This window comes from Sceloporus undulatus, chromosome 4 (genome assembly GCF_019175285.1).
Source record: "Sceloporus undulatus isolate JIND9_A2432 ecotype Alabama chromosome 4, SceUnd_v1.1, whole genome shotgun sequence".
NCBI lineage: Eukaryota > Metazoa > Chordata > Lepidosauria > Squamata > Phrynosomatidae > Sceloporus > Sceloporus undulatus.
In genome coordinates, this window is record NC_056525.1 from 106107038 (window position 1) to 106129828 (window position 22791).

The 22791-nt window shown below is 38.2% G+C and overlaps 1 protein-coding gene across 15 annotated transcripts in view; it reads right to left on the reverse strand.

Annotated features, from left to right (window-relative positions):
• The window catches only part of EVI5 (ecotropic viral integration site 5), a 76373-nt gene that overhangs the window by 34831 nt on the left and 18751 nt on the right, over window positions 1-22791 (reverse strand). For 13 of the 15 annotated variants that reach the window (XR_006103402.1, XR_006103400.1, XR_006103401.1 and 10 more), the window contains 11 exons: window positions 21098-21287; window positions 20550-20774; window positions 16848-16922; window positions 14631-14756; window positions 14027-14170; window positions 13655-13744; window positions 13458-13555; window positions 11875-11935; window positions 11667-11720; window positions 6626-6658; window positions 5948-6094 (listed from right to left, as the gene is read on the reverse strand). Coding sequence is in view for 12 of the 15 variants with exons in the window: in XM_042462023.1 (XP_042317957.1) it covers window positions 5948-6094; window positions 6626-6658; window positions 11667-11720; window positions 11875-11935; window positions 13458-13555; window positions 13655-13744; window positions 14027-14170; window positions 14631-14756; window positions 16848-16922; window positions 20550-20774; window positions 21098-21287 (1243 nt within the window). In the remaining 3 variants the exon portion in view is untranslated. The remainder of the gene's footprint in view (window positions 1-5947; window positions 6095-6625; window positions 6659-11666; window positions 11721-11874; window positions 11936-13457; window positions 13556-13654; window positions 13745-14026; window positions 14171-14630; window positions 14757-16847; window positions 16923-20549; window positions 20775-21097; window positions 21288-22791) is intronic. The other 2 variants (XM_042462027.1, XM_042462034.1) reach the window with 1 other exon arrangement.

A 22791-nucleotide genomic window follows, 5' to 3' on the forward strand; every position in this document is an offset into this window, starting at 1 on the left:
CTAACAATTGGAAATCTTTTTCAATGCTTCTGCTCTGTTGGCACATGGAAAAGAAGTGAAGAAGAGTTGATCTGGAACAACAGACCATGTGTGCTGGAGATGTGAGGCCAGGATTTCCGCCAAAAGCTACTTGACATAAGACAAGTGAGTTGCGGAGATCACAAAGAATATATCTATGATCTTGAAATGTAGGTATATCTGCCTAAGTACTCCAAACAAGATAAGCAGGAAAAGAAATGGGTTCGTGCTTGGAGAACCATAGACTTCTTCTCTCAATACATGCTTAGATCATCACCAGGACAAGCAAAACAGGGCTTGCCCCTACTAGGGAGCAGGCACTCAATGGCTTAGGACAGTGATTTTTTACACTATGCCACACCTGAAGTTTAAATAGGACATTAGATTATTTTGAAAGCTGTGGGAAGCACACCTCCAGTTTTCCCAAACCTTGTTTTAGTCATTCTGTTAGTCAGGACATTCAGCGTTTTGTGGCGCCACAAAAAATTGGCCCCCATTGACAAACTGCACCCAAACCTGAAGGTATAATAGAAGTATTTTAAGACCTAAATATTTTTACTTCTCCAGCTAGCCGTTAAGTCATTGTGTTTTTCCAAGTACAGATCATCTGAGTCAGCCAGTCTGCTGCGGTGACTAATGAAAGGCCAGTTTTGCACTCCCATAGCATCTTTATTTGGCACAGCATTTACAGCTATCCCTCTTGTAGCAGAAAGAAACACTGGAGCACCACCCAAGGCAAGGAAACATCACCCATGGCAAGCACAAGGTTACTCATCACAATTAACAGATTTATGTTTGTAGTAATTTGTTACCAAAGGTCTCATTTGGGAGTAGAAGTCATGTGTCCCACCCCCAATCCTGGCCTATGCTGAGGAATACAGCAACATTTAGAAGGCTACATGATTCCCACATCAGTCTTAATTAGGTTATGGGGGTTGACTAGGTACAGTATTGCCAATCAGCACCTCACCCATATTTTATTTTTTTAAAAAAAATACTTATTAGATTTGTAACAGAAGTAGTACAATCCACAACAAAAATTATTACACATCCAAGAATCAAAAGGTGAAAAAAGAATGTAAAAAAAGACCACTGGAGACTAAGCTGAATCTATGTGTGCATACTTGGTGTACAAGAAAGGTAGGGTACCCTGAATGGGATTTTTATAATATCAGTTTCTATTTAAAATGTTTTACTGACTGTGGTTGTTAAGCATGAGAAGTCTGAATATGTGCAGGCAGCATCTGAATTTAAAATGTTTCATATAGCTAACTGTTCCATCTTGTCTGTCCTCCATATTGGGGCATAGAGAGACACACTTGTCCACTACGACCACGTAGGCAAGACGCCATAAGAAGGCTCTTGGAGAGACATTTGCAAAGACTTCAGGCTGAGAAGGAAAAATTCCTCCCACGCAGGCTGACCAGCCTTGAGCTCCCAGCTTGAAGCAATAACACTGCTGGACAGCAAGGTTATCTCAAACACGAGGGCTTTAATCACTTGTTGCAAGCTATTTACAAGATCGCACAGAGTACCAGACAGCCGTCTTGGATACTCACAGCTCTATACACAATTAGACAAAGTGCTTCGCCAGTCACCAACCACAACAACCCAACAACGGAGATAGTCACCTTCTCCCTTATATAGATGGTCTTCTGTGAAGTCATGTGGTGTGTTGCCACCAATAAAACCAGACTGGTTTCATCCCCATTGCAGGTTGCATCATACCATTGCCCATGATGCACTGCTGGCTGACTCCACCTACTTGCATGTTGCATCAGACGTCCCATGATGCACAGCTTCCAAATGCTGACTCATGCACACCTGCCACTTCAACTGTAGTTACCTCTGCTCCAGTTCCACCTAGTGGCCACATCCATGTCATTTCCAGGCCAAGTGTGCCTCATGGTCCTGACACTCCATTTCTCACTACATGTTGTATGTTCAAGAAACAGTGTGGTGTAGTGGTTTGGGTGTTGGATTAGGACACCAGAGACCAGGATTCAGTCATGGAATCCCACAGCGTGACCTTGGGAAGTCACACTCTCTTAGCCTCAGAGGAGACTTTTTAGCACCCCAGAATAATGTTTTGGTGCAGAATTCATATAAAACTATACCTAAAATGAAACATTTTATAAAATTGTCACATGAAGAAAGGTAAACAAAGTCTTGGAATTTCAGCCACCTGCCATTAATAGTTTGGCAGGGGGCTGGGACAAGGAACCATCCAAATTTTCAGTTCTTCCATTGATTTTATGCAGCAGAGTGGCACTCCCAATTCCTTCCACAAGCAATCTCCTGTGACAGTCTGAAGCAGGATCCCTACTGAGATTTCTCCTTGCACCCAAGATCGCTTATGGGAGGAAGGTGGAAAGTCTGCTGCATCCTTATCAACAAAAGAACAAACTCACATTGCTCAGAGGCTGATACTGGGTAAATCAGGATTGAGAGACATACAATCCCTAGGTATTTCCTACACAAGTTGATATCTAGGGATTCTGAATGCACTTCCAATAGAAATGCATAATGCTAGGTTACATATTTCTAACTATGATCAATCAGTATTTGCTACTTTTTTTGCAGAAACAAATATCCTGCCTCAAATAACATAGGCTTTCTGCCTGTGTGTATCTGGACACTGGAAGAAAAACTAGATTCTATATATATGCACACTCCTAGGGACATGGGACAGTGGATTTGCATCCACTGAAATACCGTATTATTGTAACTCCCCAGGAATCACTCAGTGCAAGTATTTATTTATGTGGATGAAGGATAAGAACCAAGTGAAAGTTTCTGTGGGTTTGGGTTAGTTCCAGTGATATCATTTGTATATTAAGTTATGGGGGGGGAGTAAAAAATCTTTCATGTAAAACTGAAATTCAGAATACTAGTAAGGAATAAACATTTATGGATCATAATTAATTACTCATTTTCTTATGAGTCTTACAATAAACAACAGAACTATAGATAGTCAACAATAATGAAATCAGAAGGGGACAAACAAGAGTTCTTTAGAAGACTGGCAGCTGAATAAAAGCAAAGTTAGAGTAAGGTACGTACGACCAAAGTAACTAATACAGAAATACTGGACAGGCAGGCATCCTTGTATTCTGAGTCACTGCTAAACTGTGTGATCTTAAATTCCCTCAGATATCAATCACACCAACTTCAATTAGACTTATTCCTAGTATGTGTGCTAAGGATTGCTGTTGATGAACATTAACACTCCATATTGATAAGTATTTCCACTAGGTGGTGCTCTACAATACTGAAAGGCCATACTCCTTCCCTAGACCAATCAAGATTATTCAACTTCCAATCACTCTTCACATTAAACTTCAAATAATCATCCTCATCTTCATCCTGTTGTTTATTGTAAGGACATGTGCATAACATTTAAGTGAGCATCTTGAAACAGGTATTATGGCACTATTTAGAGCAAAATATATTAATAATTTAACATTAACACAAGGCTTTAGTGGCATTAGATACAATCACCTAAGCTCTGAGTGTGGAGGTGATTATACATGACGGAAGATCTTCTGAGATAAAAGATATGAACGGGACAGTGCTGCCTCCATAATATTTACTGATGGCTACAAGTGTGATGCTCCATTCACAAGTTGCTATGAACACAGAGGAGGGCACGCAGCATCAATAACATGCTATGAAGGGAGCACATATTTGGGACCAGAATATTCCAGGGGCAACCCAGAGTATTCTGGACAGCAAAGACAAGCCCTAAGTCACTGACTCAAGTTTTACGACCTGAATTTTTCTTTGCTAGTCAACTGCTGTTGATTTTTCTCATTAGGTTTTAGTTTCAATAACAAAGCAAGTAACCTGTAAAACATCAGAATGAATCACTAAGACCATGCTGATTTTCCTGAAGCTAGCATAGCATAGGAAAAATGATGTTTAAAAATATCCAAATCCTTCAAGAATCCATTTTTTGGTTTGTTCCAGTTCCTAAAGCACCATACAAGTCAAGCTCTGTTACTAGGCTATGAGATGCCAAAGAAAGATAGAAAAGTTACATGTACAAAAAACACTTCTTAATCCTTGAAATCACCAACACTTTAGTATCTACAAATAACCATTCCTAGTCCACAGTCCTTCTTCCATTTGTGTTCACCATTACATTACTCTGTAGTATTCCCCAGATTCCAGCAGTAACACACCTGTTGTATTATAACTAGCATGGCTGGAATGTCAACAACATAACTGTGGTATAGGAAAAGCATTCTTGCCTTCTACAGATGGCATCTGCCTGAGATCTTAATAGCACCAAAAATATGCTAGTTATTCTTTCTTCACAATCCCCATGTCCACTGAAGAAACAGGCCATGAGATGTATATAAATACGAAATATAATTGAGTGACAGGGGTGGGGGAAATAGATCTAGCAGGATTCCAGTACTGTTTGCTCACTGCACTTCCCATCTGAGGACAGTTGCAAGTACTGACAAATAAGTATTATAACTGGAGCTTTCCATTTGTAATTCACAAAATGAACATTATATCACTAAATCCTCTAGTGAATCAGGAGTTGTGAATTCGCTCAGGGTGTTCCTTCAGTAGGTTCTCACATTCTTCCACTTAGAGCATAGCATACTTTGGAGTCCTGCTGATGGCAACAGGAGGCAGCTTTTGCCAACACAGAGTGAAAACAGGCATGATGTACAACTGCTGAGTCTCCTGGTACATTTAGCAACTTAAAAGATTTAACTTCACTTCCCAGATTGCACACTGGCAACGCTAATTTGGATGATTGCTGTATATGTTAAAAAGTGGCTTTGTCCTACAAGCAAGTGTGGTTGCCTATATCACTCCTATATACAGGTGAATATACAGATATTTTGTTTGTTACAAGAAGGGGCCCCATACTGGGAGAAAAGTGGGATACAGAAAGAAAGAAAGAAAGAAGGAAGGAAGGAAGGAAGGAAGGAAGAATTTAAGTAGAAAAGTCTGTGTTGAATACCAACTTGTTTGATATATTTTGGGAGGAGTATAAAAAAATTTATGTTTGAACTCCAATGCTTCTCTCAAATTTTATATTAACTATTTATTAAATAAAAACCCCAACTATCTTCATTATTACTTTAAAGCATGCAATTTCCTCAATTATATAGAGGAATATATACAGAAAATCTCTACTCTTGTTCAGGTGAAACTTGTACAATAATTATATATGAGAAACTGGGCCAATTACATTTGAAAAAAATCAGACCAATTTTTAAAAACTGCTATAGAAAATGTTCAGAGTGATCTTAGACCCCTTGACACTAGACAATTATAGTGCTATGATTCCACTTTAACTGCTATAGCAACATCATATGAAATCCTAGGATCTGCAGTCTAAGGAGGGGCACTTAGAATTTTCCAGCACAAGGAGATCTAGTGCCATACCAAACTACCTGTCCCAGGATTCCATAGGATGTTGCCATGGCAGGTGACGTGAAATACCATGCGATAGTTGCATAGTACGAAACAGCTTCTTGAACATTAATCAGTACAACATATTAGATTAATATGTTCTTCAGTTTGCCATGTTTTGCATGTTTCTGAGAGACAGAGATTGGGATGGGTGGGGAGAGATAGGAAGGAGAAGAGAAGAAATCTGACCATCTTGTAATTTAGACAAGACATTAGTTTACACACATATATCAAAAGTGACTCCTGAGCACATTTACTTGGAAGTCCATGTGCTGAAATCAACAGCATCTGCTTCTGAGTAAACTATGTTAACTGCAAGAATTCAGGTATAAGGATTAAGCCTGTTCGTACTGATCTACTTTTTATTAATGCAAATATCATAAAAGGCAACATATTCAGAATAAGAGAACACAGACCATGCCATGATCAAGAGAAAGAAGAACAAATGAACAAGAAAGATGAGAGATTATGGTGCTACCAGATGCCTTACCCATTGTTGCTGCTCTTGGAGCTCCCTGATGGTATTCTCAGCTTGCTCCAGTTTAGTAACAGCCTCATCACTCTGCTGTTTGATAGTGGCCAGCTCCCGTTTTATGAGGTAGTTTTCCTCAGCCTCCTGGGCCCTTGTCACTTGTCCCTTAGGACACAATTTTCTTTTTAAATCAAATGGAGGACCGATCCAGGGAAGACCGAGAGTTTTACATATTTATTCTGCCATATGGTTAAATTCTTGCAAATCATCACAGAATTGTTACAGCCAGTATATGAATTTAGTGAAGTAAAGCACTGTAGTACTGCGTATTAAAATATTTAGTATTCCCTAAGGAAGATCAATTGTGTATTTGCATTCGGTAGAACTTTGTTCATGCATTTATTATTCCATTGTGCATGCACATCCATTACAGGTTTGTAGTGGTCTATTGAATTAGTGACAAAACAGAATTAGAACGGAGCAGATACTAAGAATTTCAAGTATAATTAGGATTAACGTGCAGGTTCGTGTCTAAATATTATTCTAACACAGAATTGTGGTTAACAAATCATTCAGTTAACTAGGGCAACTGACTTCATTTTGAAAATGCATGTAGTTAAGCATGCATTAAAAACAGAAAGCTGTTTTTTTCTGAGAGCAGGAAAGATTTTAAGGTGAAAGACTAAAGAACTATACCTGTATCAATCTATCTGCCAAGGAAGCACTTTCCTACAGAAAGGGGAAAAAATTAGATAGGAGTAAGAGAAAAAGGAAAACAAAGTGACAAAATCAAGAGTGGAGAATTATGCCCAAATTCTACCTACTTTTCACACACAATAAATGTAACGTACATATTGTTCAGACAGGCAAGTGTAACAGCCATGTGTTTCAGCAGCAAAAAGGAAGGCATGGTTTAGAAATAAGAATATTCCATATTCAACTGGTTTAATGAAGGAAAAGCTGTGTTAAGCTTCAGTAGGCAGTTTATTACACAGAGAATGATATAGTTGCACATGAAACTTGTTTGACTGATATGTTATGAGCTGAAAGGAGGTATAATTTGAGCATGCTTAAAAAGTAAAGGTAACCAAAGCGAGCAGAACCATTTGGGCAACAGTAGCATTTAAGAAATAAGGAGTCCAAGTGAGGCAAAGTGAGAGGCATGAAGAGCAGCTGAAACACACAACCACGACCAACTAGTAGTCATCTTAAGATCTCCCTGCTAAGATTCTGCAGCAGAAAAGAGCCTTCAGAGCAACGTGATCATTTAGGTAGCTTTCAATCTGGAAAGGGCCACCTTAAAGTTGCAAACATACTAGGCTTCCTATTTCCCTGACTGGACTTCTAAATTCATACCTCAAGGGCAAAACTGGTCAACAGATGTACAAGCAAAATACTACATCAAAGATCAAGGACATAATTAAGCCAAAATGAATTTTATCAGCAGAGTAAAGTGACAGCTCCTTAGAACAGATGAAAGTTCTCAGTTTGTGTAGATTAAGTATGAATTATACTTACATTTAATTTGAACTTAGAATTGCCCGTTAAATAAGGATGAACTTGCCAGATTTTGTTGGACTATAGTTCCCGTAACTCTCATCAGTGGGGCTAACAAGTCCAACAACATCAGGAGGGCCACAAGTTGTTCACTCCTGCTGTAAAGTGAAATGACTCCTCATCTTTTTCTGCTTCATTTTATGAGTGCAGGGAAGAGTTTGCAAGCCAGATTTCCTCCCCCCCCCCATAGAATCTGGGATAAATACTGGGGAGAAAATATTAGCTTCATGATAAGGAGAACGCCATACTTCACTCTGCAAGATATGCAGGACAGAATTTTTTGGTCAGGAATTTAAACATCTGACTAGGCAATTACTGTATAGGAAATCTTGTAGGAGAAAGCCAGAGGAGGAACAGCTAGAAATAATAACCGGATACCTTTAGCATATGCTATTAGACAGTGTGCCACAATTAATAGTTCGGTACATGAAGAAGTGACAGTCATGAAGACAAGTAATATGGCATTATTTGTCAGGGGGAAAATGACTTCTCCATACCAAGATTGACAAAATTAGTTCAAGCTTTGGGAAGTTTTTTGATTATATTATTTATGAATCTAAATCTGGCATAATGCTCATTTGTAATCTTAAACCATCCAGCTAACTGCTGACAATTGATGTACTTGTTTCCTTAGGATATTTCTCAAATGATTAAGCTGAACCTGAGCATAGTACTGACAGAAATATTCCTTGATTTGTAGGGTTGGTAAGCAATAAAGTACAGTACCTTGAGGTAAGGTTAATGTAATCATGCTTCTGATATGGATCCTTTATATTCCTCATAGAATTTGGGATATATTACATCCCAAACACATTTTCAAATATTTTAAGGGAGTGATTCCTTACCTCACATTTCACTGAATAAGATACAACTGCCAGTCCATGAAAATGGATTTAACTTTATAGAAAACTGATTTTTTAATGTCCACATGGGCTGTATCCACACTGAAGAAATAATCCAGTTGGATGGCTCAGTACTATGGAATTCTGGGAACTGTAGTTTTGTGAGACATTTAGCCTTTTCTGTCAGAGAGATCTGGTGCCACAACAAATGACAGTTCCCAGATTTCAACAGCATATGGGTGGAACATATGGGTAAATATAAATGGAGAAATAAATAAATGCAACATTGTGGTAGTTTACTACAGGCTACAGAACAAAGAAGAAGTAGTAGATTATGCTTTTCAGAAACAAATCTCAGACTTCAGCTTCCCTGATATCTTCTGGGAGACTAACTCTGCTAAGCATAGGCTCTCCAACAAATTCCTGATGTGCTTTGCAGATAATTTCCTATGTCAAAAGGAAGAGGAAGGAACAAGGGAATTGGCAATCCTGATCCTAACCATCATGGAGGAGTTAATTACAGGAATCAAAATATAGAATGAGAAAGTTGGAAGAGGCCATAAGGGCCATGCAGTCCAACCCCCCACCATGCAGGAATTCACAATCAAAGCACCCCCAAGAGATAGACATTCAAAGGAGGAGACTCCACCATACACCAAGGCAGTGTATTTCATTGTCAAACAGCTCTTACTGTCAGGAAGTTCTCCCTAACATTTTGGTGGAATATATTTTCCTGTAGTTTGAATCCATTAGTCCATGTCTTAGTTTCTGGGGCAGCAGAAAACAAGCTTGCTCCGTCAGTCTTCCAAGTATTTAAACATGGCTAACATGTCACCTTCTTCAAACTAAATATACTCAGCTCCCTAAGCCACTCCTCATAGGACATGGTTTCCAGGCTTTTTACCATTTTGGTCTTGACATGTCCCAGTTTGTCACTATCTTCCTTGACCTGTGGTGTCAGAACAGACACAGTATTCCAGGTGAGGTCAGATAAAAGCATAATAGAGTGGTACTATTACTTCCCTTGATCTAGACACTATGCTGCACTTCAAACTGGAAGGAGGTCTTGAGTGGAGTATGACAGGATTCTGTCCTAGAGCCATTGTTGTTGGTGGTGGTGTTTGCCTTCAAGTTATTTCCAACTTATAGTAGCCCTAAGGCAAACCTATCATAGGGTTTTCTTGGCACTTTTCTTCAAAGGGGGCTTGCCATTTCCATCCTCTGAGGCTGAGACTTCTCAAGGTCACCCAGTAGGTTTCCATGGCCAAGGAGGGATTCGAACCCTGGCCTCCTCATGTTCTAGTTCAACACTCAAACAATTACATCATGTTGGACTTACCTAGGGCCACTGCTCTTCAACATTTTTATCAATGACTTAGATGATGGAATAAAAGAAATGTTTATCATATTTGCAGGTGACTCAAAACTAGGAGTGGTGGCTAACACAATGGAAGACAGAAAGAGAAAAGAACCTAGATAAACTAAAAAATTGGACAGAAATTAATACAATGAAATTTAATAGAGAAGAAAGTAAGATTCTACATTTAGGCCATAAAAACTAAGTATATAGCAGATGCTATTTCTTGACAGTAACAGTAACTTCTTGACAGTAAGAGCGATTTGGCAATAGAACCAATTGCCTAGTGAAGTGGTAGGGTCTCCTTCTCTTGACATCTTCAACAAGAGGCTGGACAGTGACCTGCTGGGGATACTTTAGCTGAAGATCCTGCACTGGAGCAGGAGGTTGGATTTGAGGGCCCATGGGGCCCTTTCCAACTATGTGATTCTATGACTATTTTGGAAATCAGAGCAATAGAGAAAAACTTATTATTATTATTAAAAGAACTCTATCCTTTCCGGTGAGGCAAGGAACAGAAGCTTAGAGAACTTCTGATTTCTCCAGTTGTGTTTCTCCTCAAAGAAAGAACATAGTAAATGATCTAGTAAAACAAGTTAGAGTGGTGGTGGTTGAGTGAAAAGCAGGAAGGCTGAAGGGAATTTTAAAAATATGCTAAAAGATTGGCATGCAGTTTCTCCAGCTTGCTCTTCTCATCAGGAGGTGGCTCATATAAGCAAAGGGGCAGAAAAAGTCAGAATGTTCCTAGACTCAAGGGGACTCAAGCAACATCCCCATCAGTAAAGAGTCCACAAGTATATTGGAAAATATTTCCAACTTTTTGGAGGAATTGAGATTTCTCAAAATACAAAAGCAAAAAATACCAACAGTAAACAGTAAATTTACAGCGCTTTATAAATTATTATTATTATTATTATTATTATTATTATTATTATTATTAAACACAGGTACAAGCACAATTCAATTTTGGTTCAAATGCTGTATCAGCATGCAGGCAAAATTAATACATCCAACAGAACCATGTACAACCAACACTTGGTTTTAATTTCAAACACACATAACTAGTATTTAATGCTTTACTATTCATATAATTATTGCAGTAGCAGTTAGTCCAACAGAATATTAAAACACACCAAAATATTATCTAACATTGCTATTTTAGGTGTTTTTTCTTTCATCATGCAAGAGCTTAATTTGACAGCATTTCATCTCCTTGTAGGTTGTTCAGTTTTGGGAGCTTTGCATCCAATGCCACTCTATCCAAGAGATAATGAGTAGTGTCAATATGTTTAAAACAACAGGACAGAAGATATGGCTTTTGTTGGATTTTCTTCACAGAACACACAGGATTAATTTTACTCATGAGGTGTGCCTGGGGATTAGGGAAATCAGAAAGAATAGCAGATGGTTCTTGAGAAAATCTGGATATCTGGAACTTGATAAACCCAAAGGAAGCCAGACAACTAAGAATTTCCTCAGAGTATTATATGCTTATGTTGAGAAACAAAACAATATGAAAATACAACACATAAAACTGTGATACTTTGCTAATTAGTCTCTGGTTAATGCATAATGGAAACAAGCTGGCTTTCATCCAAGCTTTCTTTCAACAAGACGACTGCCTCAGGACACTGACCTTTTGTCCAAAGTTCATTATGTACATCGACCACTTTCACTCTCTGTATCTTCATTAACTCAAGAACTTATGCATCAATAAAACTGTTAGGCCTTAAAGAGGACATAGAATTCTTTGTTGCACTCATTTCTTAAGCTCAATTTGCAGATGAATGGCAATTACACATAATTTAAAACACTGAGTTGTATAGCTATGAAGAGCCACCATGACACTTCCAATATAAATTAACAATACAGTTGTCATATTTTTCATATTAGTATCATTATTCAGAATTGCACCATTAAATGTAAAATATACAAGCAATGAAGAGAGACTGAATTCAGGACGTAGCTCTAGAACACTTACTTTTTCTAGCGTTTCAATTCTCTGTTTTAAAAGTCTGTTTTCTGTCCGTAATCTCTGAAAAGCAAGTAAAATATAAAAATCACCAAATATGAGCAATTAAATGGAAAATTAAATGTTTATGCCCCCAAACAAAGAAAGATGATTTTTTAAAAGTGTAGGAAAATAAGAAATCAGCGTCAAAAGATAGCACAAAAAAACCTCTGCTTACCTTAATTTCAACTTGTTCTTCCATTTCCTTTGTTTTTATAGTAGTATATTCTTTTTCTAACCTGAAGAGTGAAAGCCATTGCAAAGTGTTTTTAGACTTCATATTAACTGCTGACATTCACTCCTACAGCTAATACCTAAAATGGGACTGTAGTTTCTTGCACTTGCTGAAACAGATTTTCCTTTCCCTTTACCCTGAAATGGTTAGGGCTGGATTTCCTACTATTCCTTATTGTCTAAAACTGCTTCTTCATATTTGACATTTTCCCCAATATAGAAACACACGGACAAATAATCTCTCTCTCACACAAACATCCACACCACAGTGTGGTAGAGCCACATAACTCCCTATTTGTTGCAATTTTTGGTAAGCCACATCTGGAATCATCACCTGACCAGCATACAGCTGGGAGTATGGATATTGGTGCAACTGTCACACACCTTTTTTTTTTCATACTCACATGCCTATATATTCTGATCACTAGGATATCACAGGAACTTGTGGGTAAATTATCATACTGATCCTGTGCTACAGTAATGGGCACATTATTGAGAATTCAGTAGCAAACATACATCAAACTTTGGGTTTTGGCATTAATTTTAACTAAGGGCCTGAACAGACAGACCAAAATAAAGCTGCTTTGGGTCACTTTGGAGGCATGCTGTTTAAATGATGCATGCATCCTAAGAGTCCAAAAGCTGTGCCAAAGCCACACTCTAGTCCTAAGGACTGGAGCACAGCTTTGGCACAGCTTCTGGCCTATTAAGATGTGTGTGTCATTTAAACAGCATGCCTCCAAAGTGACGTTAAGCAGCTTTATTTTGGTCTGTCTGTTTGGGCCCTATATATTCTTTTGGCCATTTCAAATGTCTTGTCAAAAGGAAGCACGAGAGAAGGAGCCACCTTCCTACCCCAATTCAGGAAGGGGCTAAAAACCCATTTATTCGAACAAGCCTACCCTGACCAGTAATTCTCCCCTCTCCCATGTCAGCATTGTTTTGCCGGCATGATCATTTTATTATTTTTATTGAATTGTTTTTAATGTATTTTATATGATTCTGTTTATTTGTATTGTTATTTACTGTTGTTCACCGCCCTGATTTTCAGAAGGGCGGTATACAAATAAAATTTTATTATTATTATTATATTATATAATGTGTTTTTTTTTACAGGTAGACTGTATATTATGCATTTAATGTGATCAAGATGAGCTGATTTCCATTGCTGATCAAAGAAATTTCCCTAAACAAAATGGTCTTTGTCTTTCATGGACACACCCCTTTGGAAGAACTGCTTGTCTATAAGAGGGAGCAAGATTCCCTTTTGAGAGGTACAGCGGTCCTTAAATATGAATGTGATTGGCCCAGTAAGAATGTGACTGGCTCTATGTGTTTCAAGTAGTTTTATCTTAATGTGCTACTCTAGTTTCTAACCTCTTACAATTTGAACTGATTTTTCTTACTGTGCTGCTTTTAAACATAGTGTTTATCTTCTTTTTTATTGTATATTGCCCTGGAAGCATTTAGCTTTGGAGTAACTAATACACATTTTATTTCTTTAAAAGAAGAAAACATAATACTTGCTTCTTCATCTTTTTAGCATTGTATTTGACCTGGTATGCTGCTTGAATTAATTTGTCTGGCCCGGCATCAAACTGATGTGGTACAACCTTCTGAAAGTGCTAAAAACAAAATCAAAGCACATAATCACAAGTGATTAAAACTGACATTATAATCAAACTTTCCAATGTTTTGGCATATTAATGTAACATTTCACCTACCTGTAACATTCCTTCCATGTCGAGCTGCATTAATTCTGCTTGATTCATCTGTAGCAGCGCTAAACCAACCCGAAAAACGATCTCTAAACCCTACAAAGAAGGCATACATTTTATTTTAAGCAGATATTTCCAGGTATTGAAAGAACGTATATCTGGGCTTTACAGAGTCTGAAGTTATTTTTCATTGCAGGTTTAATGGGAAACTACTGTTTCAGTATAATACGAACCATTTTATTATAAATGGGTATCTGCACAGGTTTTATCTGAAGCATAAAAATAGCAAGTTTAATTCAAGGAAAATTATAATCTATGTTAGGAATTACTCCTTTGATCAATGACTTTTAAAGAAAATGGAACTAGACAATACCTTACCTCAGACATAAATATATCAAATATTCTTGTTGCAGTAGACAGTGGGAAAGATGTCAGAAAGATAGTTAAGAACCAGGAAGATGCATACATAGAAGTATGAAAACTCTGGGCCTGGAAATGCACATAAAGCTCTGGTAGCTGCTCCTGAAAGGTTAATGAAAATTACCTGGTGACATGGTTCTTGTAGTTAAATCTCTTAGAACAATATCTTATGAAATGTTCTTAAAGGACCATACTTTAAACAATGACATCTATCTTTATACTAAAAAAAGGAAAACATATGACCATGAAGGCTGCATACAGATCAAGCTACCCTCATGCAATGTGGCATAAAGTGAAGATGTGCCATCTAAACCTGCCTTTATATCCATGTAGGACCAAAGGCAGCTCACAATCTGAGCTGGGAAGGAACTGGAGATGAAACATCAGTCCCTTCCCCCTATGCTTTGGAAGCATCTTTCCTTGCCAAATGTGTCTAATTATGACCTTCCACTTAGTTTTCCTAATTTACTGTTTATAAGTCTGAAATATCTGCAACTTTGAGAGAAGAACTATGACTTAATAACTGGCATCATACAAGAGATACAACAGAATTCAGTTATACCTGTATCATGCATTCAAACTGATACATGCAAAGGCCCAGTTCAGCCATACTTGGCTTGAAGAGTTCTCTAAGGCGATAATCTTGCATTAACGTGACGAACACACAAAATGCTTCCTCCTCAGGCATCTGTTTTGAAAGAGATCACGTCCAAAGTTTAGTACTCAAATACTGTTAAATGCACTGTGAACATTTTCAAAAATATAGAGCTTACAAACCTCCCTTCCCCTCTCAACAACTGTTAAGAAATGCAATCTGAGAACTTACAAGGCTCAAACCAAACCTCTGCAACATGGCTTCCTAACACCAGCAAGCTGTGTCTACCATTCAGCAATACAGATTCATTCTGTATTACGTTAGCCAAGATAATGACTAGACTATGTTAAGTTTTCCTTGTGAAACTAGGTTCTATTACATACTACTTTCTGGAACAGTTCTGTAAAATATGTGCAGTTGCCTCTAGAAAGAAAATAGATGAGAGATTTTTTTCCCTATTTCAGCAACCAAGGAGTCAATATATAATATACAATGTATGTGTTGGATGGAGTTACACTTCCCCTGAAATCTCAGGCTCGCAGCTTGGTTGTGCTCCTGGATTCCACTCTGAGCTGGATGCCCAGGTTTCAGCAGTGGCCAGGAGTGCATTTGCACAGCTAAAACCTGTGCACCAGCTGCAGCCGTTCCTTGAGACTTCAGATCTGTGTACAGTGACATATGCCTTGATTACATCCCATTTGGACTACTGTAACACATTCTACGTGGAGCTGCCTTAGAAAACTGCTCAGAAACTTCAATGGGTTCAAAACACGGCAGCCAGAATGCTGACCGGGGCCAGTTATAGGGAGCATATAACTCTCTTGTTGAAACAACTTCACTGGCTACCAATTCGTTTCCAGGCACAATTCAAAGTGCTAGTCATGACCAATAAAGCCCTAAATGGCTTAGGTCCAGACTGTTTGAAAAACCGTATCTCCCTATATTAACCTACCAGAGCTCTAAGATCGTCAGGAGAAGGTTCTCTCTCGGTCTCACCCCCATCACAGGCTTGTCTGGTGAGGACACGAGAGAGAGTCTTCTTGGTGGCTGCTCCTTCCCTTCCACGAGAAACAAGGCTGCCTCCCTCCCTGCTTGCCTTCCGTTGGCAAGCAAAAACATCTTTATTCAGGCAGACTTTTAATGTGTGATCATGGGACAGCTTTTTATATGGGGTGTTTCTTATATGGGGTGGGTATTGTGGTATGATTGTGGTTTTACTGTTTGTAATTTAATATTGTTTTATGTGAAGCTTTCATTGTTTAATTGTAACAAGCCTTTAATGTGTTTTTGTTTGTGAGCCTTCTTAGGTCCCTTCTGGGAGAAAGTGGCATAGGAAATAAATAAATAAATAAATAAATAAATAATATAGTAATTTACATTCTGTACCATAGCCCAAGGGTGGAAAAAGTTTGGCCCATGGGCCATGTTTAGTTCTGAGCGCTATTTTATTGTGGCTCTCAGGGTTCTTCAGGGAAGAAAAAGAAATTATTTTGTTCCAAAATGCCCTCTGAGGGATGAGGATGGCATTTCCACCATATCTGGAGGCTTCCTGGGTCCACGAAGGATTAAAAAACATTTTGCCAATTTAAAAAAAAATAGTTTGTTCCAAAATGCCATTTGGGGAGGCATTTCTGCCATATTTTGCCTTTTCTGAACAATGTAGGCCCTGGAGAAGTTTTCTTTGAAACAGGATCTTCCCCTTCTTGTTGTTAAAAAAGGTCTCTCTTGAGTCTAAAATGACCAAAGAAGGCCCAAGAAAAATGATGTAAATGCCCCCCATAATCACTAGAGGACGTTTGAGGGCAAAACAAACTTTGATTTTTTTTCTTCAGAAGTGGGTGCAGCCCTCCAAGGTCTCCTCAAGGACCAATGTGGCCCCTACCCTTTCACAGTTGCCTATCATTGGTCCTGCCACAGGACAGAAACAAATAGCAGGGCTTAAACCTGCTCACATTAAGCCCTGGCTGGGTGAGAAGACATTTAAAAACTACCTGTTTACTATGTGAAAATTTTCACTCCAGATCTGTAGTAAAGACCAATTCAGATATTATACGAGACAGTTTCTACTTAGATCTTTGTGTCAGTTTTATATTACTATTACTATTGTTATAGTTGTTATTACTTTAAGCTTTTAATAAAGCAGAATTTCAACAACAGATTTAAAGTACAATACTGTTCACTTACCTGCATAAGAAGCAAACCAACAATAAAAGCACTTCCTTGGCAATAACCAACTTCACGGTCCACTAAAGAGTATGCCTAGAAAAAAAATTAAGACCTGGTAAGACACTAACAGTAGAATAATACATCAGCTTCTAAAAGGCATGCTTAGGAATTAAGGTACAAAGCATTTGGAAGCAAGTCCTAGAAGTCTGCTCCCTGAGGATGTGTTCTTTACACACAAAAAGTCCCAGTTTCAATTGTGGCATTTTCAACTAGAACTTTAAATGACACCTGAGTCACTGCCAGAGAGTGCAGACCCTACGGAATTGGATGCCATGCTTCTCTTTGAAAGGAAAGAGAGATCAGCAGGGAATGTTTAAGTGTGTTTTTATGGGATAAAAACTGGCAGTGTGCATGTCCTCTTTCTCTCAGCTGGCTTAAATGCATAAACAGATGAACCCAATTTGAAACAATAGTCTAATTCCTCCTCAGCACCAGAAGTTCAAACAGAAACCATCAGACCATTTCCAGTTCCTAAGAGTCATTTCATATGGTACTTGCTGTGTGCCTTCAAGTTGTTTCTGACTTAACGTTAATCCTAAAGGAACTTACCATGGGGTTTTCTTGTCAAGATTTCTTCAGAGGGGGGTTTGCCTTTATCTTCCCTCTGAGGCTGAAAGTGTGTAACATGCCCAAGGTCAACCACTGGGTTTTCATGTCTGAACTCTGGATTTAAACCCTGGTCTCCAGAGTTGTAGTCCAACGCTCAAATCACTACACTACAATTGCCCTTGGCATTCCATACGGTCAATTCAAATATTTTACTTGTGGAAGTCTCTTACTTGAGCCATACAATATTCTGGAATATCATGGATCTCTGTTAACAAAATGTGTTCAGTTTCTGTAAATGCTGGACTGGGTAACCCATGACACAAGCTGAAGTGCTTGCCCCAGGAAACAATTGGAAGGACTGGGAGAAGCCCACTGACATTGCTTCCCTGGTCTATCCACCAAACTACCAACTACTGTTACTGTCTATCTGCGCTGCCCAAAACAAAGTCAGGTCTTTCAGCAGAGGCTAGATGGCCATCTGCTGGGGATGCTTTGATTTGGATTTCCTGCATGGCAGGGAGTTGGACTGGATGGCCCATGTGGTCTCTTCCAACTCTATGATTCTAGGTGCTGGTTGATTTACTTAGGAATGCTGGCAGCTTTCTCTCTTTTCCTGGATTTGATATAACAGCAAGGCAGGTGGTCTGCCTATGTGCTACTCTGCCCAGCGAGTTTCCAACTGCTATGGGTTGCTCTGCTTGTTACGTCTGTGAGGAGGAGGAGTCCAAAGACTTTCCTCTTCCTTTTCTCAATGTGTAACCTCTGTGGTAATTCTGCCAGGCTTCTGTGGTTTCCCTCACCCATTTATGCCCAGCAGCTGCCAGTTTTCTAATTGGTCTGCTAGGAGAAGAAGGCTCGGCTTATCAGAAGCAAAGAGCAAACTAAAGCAGCAAAAAGGAATAACTGTACATATTAGTTTTGCTGCAAAACAGGCAACATAAGATCTAAAATGCTGCTGTTGTTTCTTTCGGGGAAAGGAATTTAATACAGTAACGACAGCTGCAACATCTCCCTCCACTTGGGCTTTAACTATAATAATGCCACTGGGAGCTGATAAGGTGCTGCACTCTTGTCCCAAGCCCCTCCCTGTCTGAACTCTGTTTGAAGGAGAGAATGGAAAACTCCTTAGAAATGGCCATGACTCAGAATTGTGCTGTCACCCTTCCTCTTCCTGTTCTCCAATCACTGAAGAAAATTGTCCAAATCCCTTTCTATTGTGTCAAGATTATGCTGTCGGCTTTTACTCTATGCCACCTCTTAAATTATGTTCAGTTATGTTTCACAGGATGAAGCTGAAATAATGATGCACTGTCACACATAGGCAGCTCCTACAAATTAGATTCTTAGGGCTTTCAATAAGCAGTAGGCAAAGTCTCCAGGTGGTTTTATTTAAAAATCCTTTTTGAAGGAAATACTGCGAATAAATCCACCCATTCTTACGTAGCAGAAAATATACCTTTTAAAATGTGTGTGTGAGTGTTTGTATATGTATATATGTCCATATGAATACACAAAGACTACATTGAGCAGCATTGGAATTTTGCTTTCGCTGCTAGCTTAGGCACAGTACAGACTGGGGCTCTGCGCCGGTCTGGGACCAATTTTAGGATTTTGTAGGGCTGGGCATCTGCACACGCCCAGCCCTACAATCACTGCGTGGGTGCCTAAAAGGATCATTTTTTCTTCCCAATGGCTGCTAGAAAGTATTAAATGCTGGGCTGTTCAGAAAATGTTTTATTGGTCAAGCACCTCATAATTGAACTTTAAAGGATGAAAAGAGCAACTCTGAGCATGAGTAGTTACTTGCTGAGCTCTATTCCTATATTGTAATATAAATATTGCATAGAGATGTAGCTTAATATGTGTATTTTATAGAATGATTGTGTTTTAATATGTTGTAACTCACCTCGAGCTGTGAATAGAGGCGGGTAAGAAATAAAATTATTATTATTATTATTATTATTATTATTATTATTACTCACAATCTTACTAAATCACAAAATCTGGGATTGTCTGTGGAGATTTGAAGCTTCAGTTACAATGTGGAGGGTGAATATAACCCTCTCTGCCAGGAGTAGGTTTGCCTGGCAGTCCTTATTATAAAGGGATGTCCTTTATCTGAGGACCAAAAAGCCTTATAGGACTGGCACATATCCCTTATATTAGGGAGTGGACCCTGTTAGAGAGCTGTTAAGCTTTTCTTTTTATATAGACTGAACAAGATGCCAAAAAACCCTGCATTTTGAAGTGTGGACCCTTCATACAGACAGAAATGTGTGATTCATGTAATTTATGAACATAGACAATATGTTAAGTTTGTAGATAAATTCATGGCTAAGTTAAAGTTGAATGCTTTCATTTGGTATGTAACTGGAACATTAAACTTATTAGCCGCTTCCTGACTGTCAACCCTGCATGTCATGAATTTCAACTGTCATTTATTGCTATTTTGAAAATCTGGCAACATTAGCCAGCACCTACCTCAAACAACCAGTGAAGGGGTGGAATAGACATAAAAAGGAAGCAACTTGTTATTTAACTTATTTTTATTCTATTTAAAGTCCCAGAGAGCAGGGTGACACTTTGGAGATTTTCTGCCTCAGATATCAAAATAATTTGGTCCTGATAACATCTATCTTGACAGGCAAGACTGGGGTGCCAATTACTGCTCTCCCTCAGGCAGCAAAATGTCTTGGGCTGGCAATGCAAACATTCACAATACAGATTGCAGAAACCTGTGTAGCAAACATCTGTGAACTCATGCCTTTGTACACTGCAGTATCTCAGAATAACACTCTCCTAAGTTTAAAAAGCAACAGAAACAACATCTGATACAAGCACTCGGAATAATTTCTCCATCCGCTGCTCTAGAAGCAGGAACAGGGGAAATATATAGCCCTCCTGATATTGTGGGACCATAGGTTATATGTTACTTTGATCTAATGAGCGCTGCAGTCCTGCAGAGATACCTCATTATGTACATATATACAAATACAAAAATACCTGAAATCTCAAGCATTTTGGATAAGGGAGACTCAACCAGTAGTACCACAATCCAAATGAAGCTGAATCCTTTAGCTGTCCTTTCACAGGTATGAGCTAGTAACTTACCTTCATTACATTAAATAAAACCTCTTGTCCAAGGCTGTCCTTTTCTTTAAAAAACTCATGTTCAGGGTATGTTCTAGCAATGTCCCTTCTTATAAGTTTTTCAGAGGGTGAAGTCATTTTTAAGAGTTCTGAATATTGCTCCTTAATTGGCATATTTTGAGCTGAGCACAAAAGCTGCCAAACTATTGCTCGGAAGTGATGAGGTATCCCTTTTCGAACCAGTTCCTAGAGCACAAAAAAAAAAATCCAAGATGAGCATTATTTATTACCAATAAAGCACAAAGTTATCTCAATTTTAATTAAAAAAAACCTTCATCTTAATCTGTAAACTTTTCCTCTCTTTTACAAAGATGAATAAAATGTGCAGGACAAAGATAAACTACAAAGGAAATTCAATGATTTGTCCTGTACAGAGATTTAACACAATTTTACCCCGTTAAGCATTTACTATGATAATTACCTTGATCTCAATTCAAATCTCAAATGTATCTCAGAGAGTAGTTTAGCTTGCTTTAAGTGCTAAAAACTATGTACTAAAGTCAACGAACCTTAACTTGTTTCTCTTTCTTTCTACGCACATCTTCCCACTCATTTACAATTCTCCCCCAAAGGATCCAGGTATCTTCTTCTAGATGGCTGAGATTGCTAGAAGCTGATGAACTAGATATGAGTGAGGAGCCACTGTTTCTTCTTGACCCATTTACTGATCGCAGTGATTTGCTGTCAGTTTCCAATAATCTGTAGTAGATGCAAACCAGTTTGAGCTTTCTGATCAGCCAGTCTTTTCATTATAAAGCTTAAAACACTACCATTAGCCAAATGTTAAACGTCTGCTTGCATGACCAACTTTATTACTATGCATAGTACAGATTACACTAAGAATCTTATTTGTTATTTAATTGTATTTTTTTTTAAATGGGGGAATATTTAATAGACTTCATGAATCAGTCTCTTTTTAAAAGAGGATTATTGTAGAGAAAATGAAATACAGATCTGGCTATCCCAGTAGAATTAGGTTTGATGTGTATCTTCCTCTGACAAGTAGAATGTTGTGGAAAGACTTATTACAATAGTTTTATTTATTATTTAATTTATACCCCACTTTTCTCTTGGCATGGGACTAAAAGCAGTTTACAATAATTTAAAAGATACATTCAGGTAAAATCTTATTAAGTACAGTAGTAAATATTAGGGAGGCTGAAAATGGTTCACATGTAACAACAATATGCACATAGAGACATGAGTTGTAAAATGTGCACGATTTAAACATATTCAATTGTATTTATCTGTTATATGCTCACTGAACATTTATAATGTGTCTTTCCTCCCTTCATTCCAAGCCAGGTTGACTCCAAAAATGGATAAGGGGGTATGTGCCAAGAAGCCAGAGCAAGCAAGGCTCCTTTCTACTGATCCTACCACTGAATTGCCTCCCAATATTTGCATTCACATTGCTAGACAGACATTTAAGAATTTATATTTGTTAATGCAATATACAGTTCTTTAGAAATCTAGGCAAGTGGCTTCCAAATAGTGAGAAGCTTAGCTACAATCAAGCACTAATAAGGGCTGCAACCATAGACAAAACTACAAACACTTATTCCTCTAAGGAACCTATCATTTCCTTACTAGATTTATAAAAACATTTATAATAAGCATTTGACTAGTATGAGCAACAAATACCATTCTGTTGCTATTTTTGTAGTTCCATGGCTTGAAGTTATTTTCAATTTATGGTGGGCCTAAGGTGACCTGAGTTTCAACAACGGTTATACCTGCCCTCACCATTTCCAATTATTTCTCTAATAAATAGAGTTAATCCACAGGAGTGTGGAAGATATTTCAAAACTACTGAGAGAAGAATGACAGATAAAAGCTGTAAGGAGGTCAATGGGGGGATTATGATTTATGAGTCATATTAGTACAAAAAACATTACTAAGGATTCTGTATGGTGTAGTAAGGGAGGAAGTCAATGGGAAGTGACACCATGAGTTACTAGCTCTGGGTGACGCCAGTCTTAGTGACACCACTGCATTTAAGTAATAAAGAGACAGGGAAAAGAAAGATTTAAAGCAGAAAGGAAGCATGAATCCCAAATAAAAATTCAGAACTACAGAACCTCAAAAGGCAATCCCCTGTATATTCTTTTTTCCCTATGCAAGTGGATTCTTTAATTTCCTGTATTAATTTCCCATAATGAATACAAAGATCAGAAATTGATTCAAGAATCATATTCTGGGT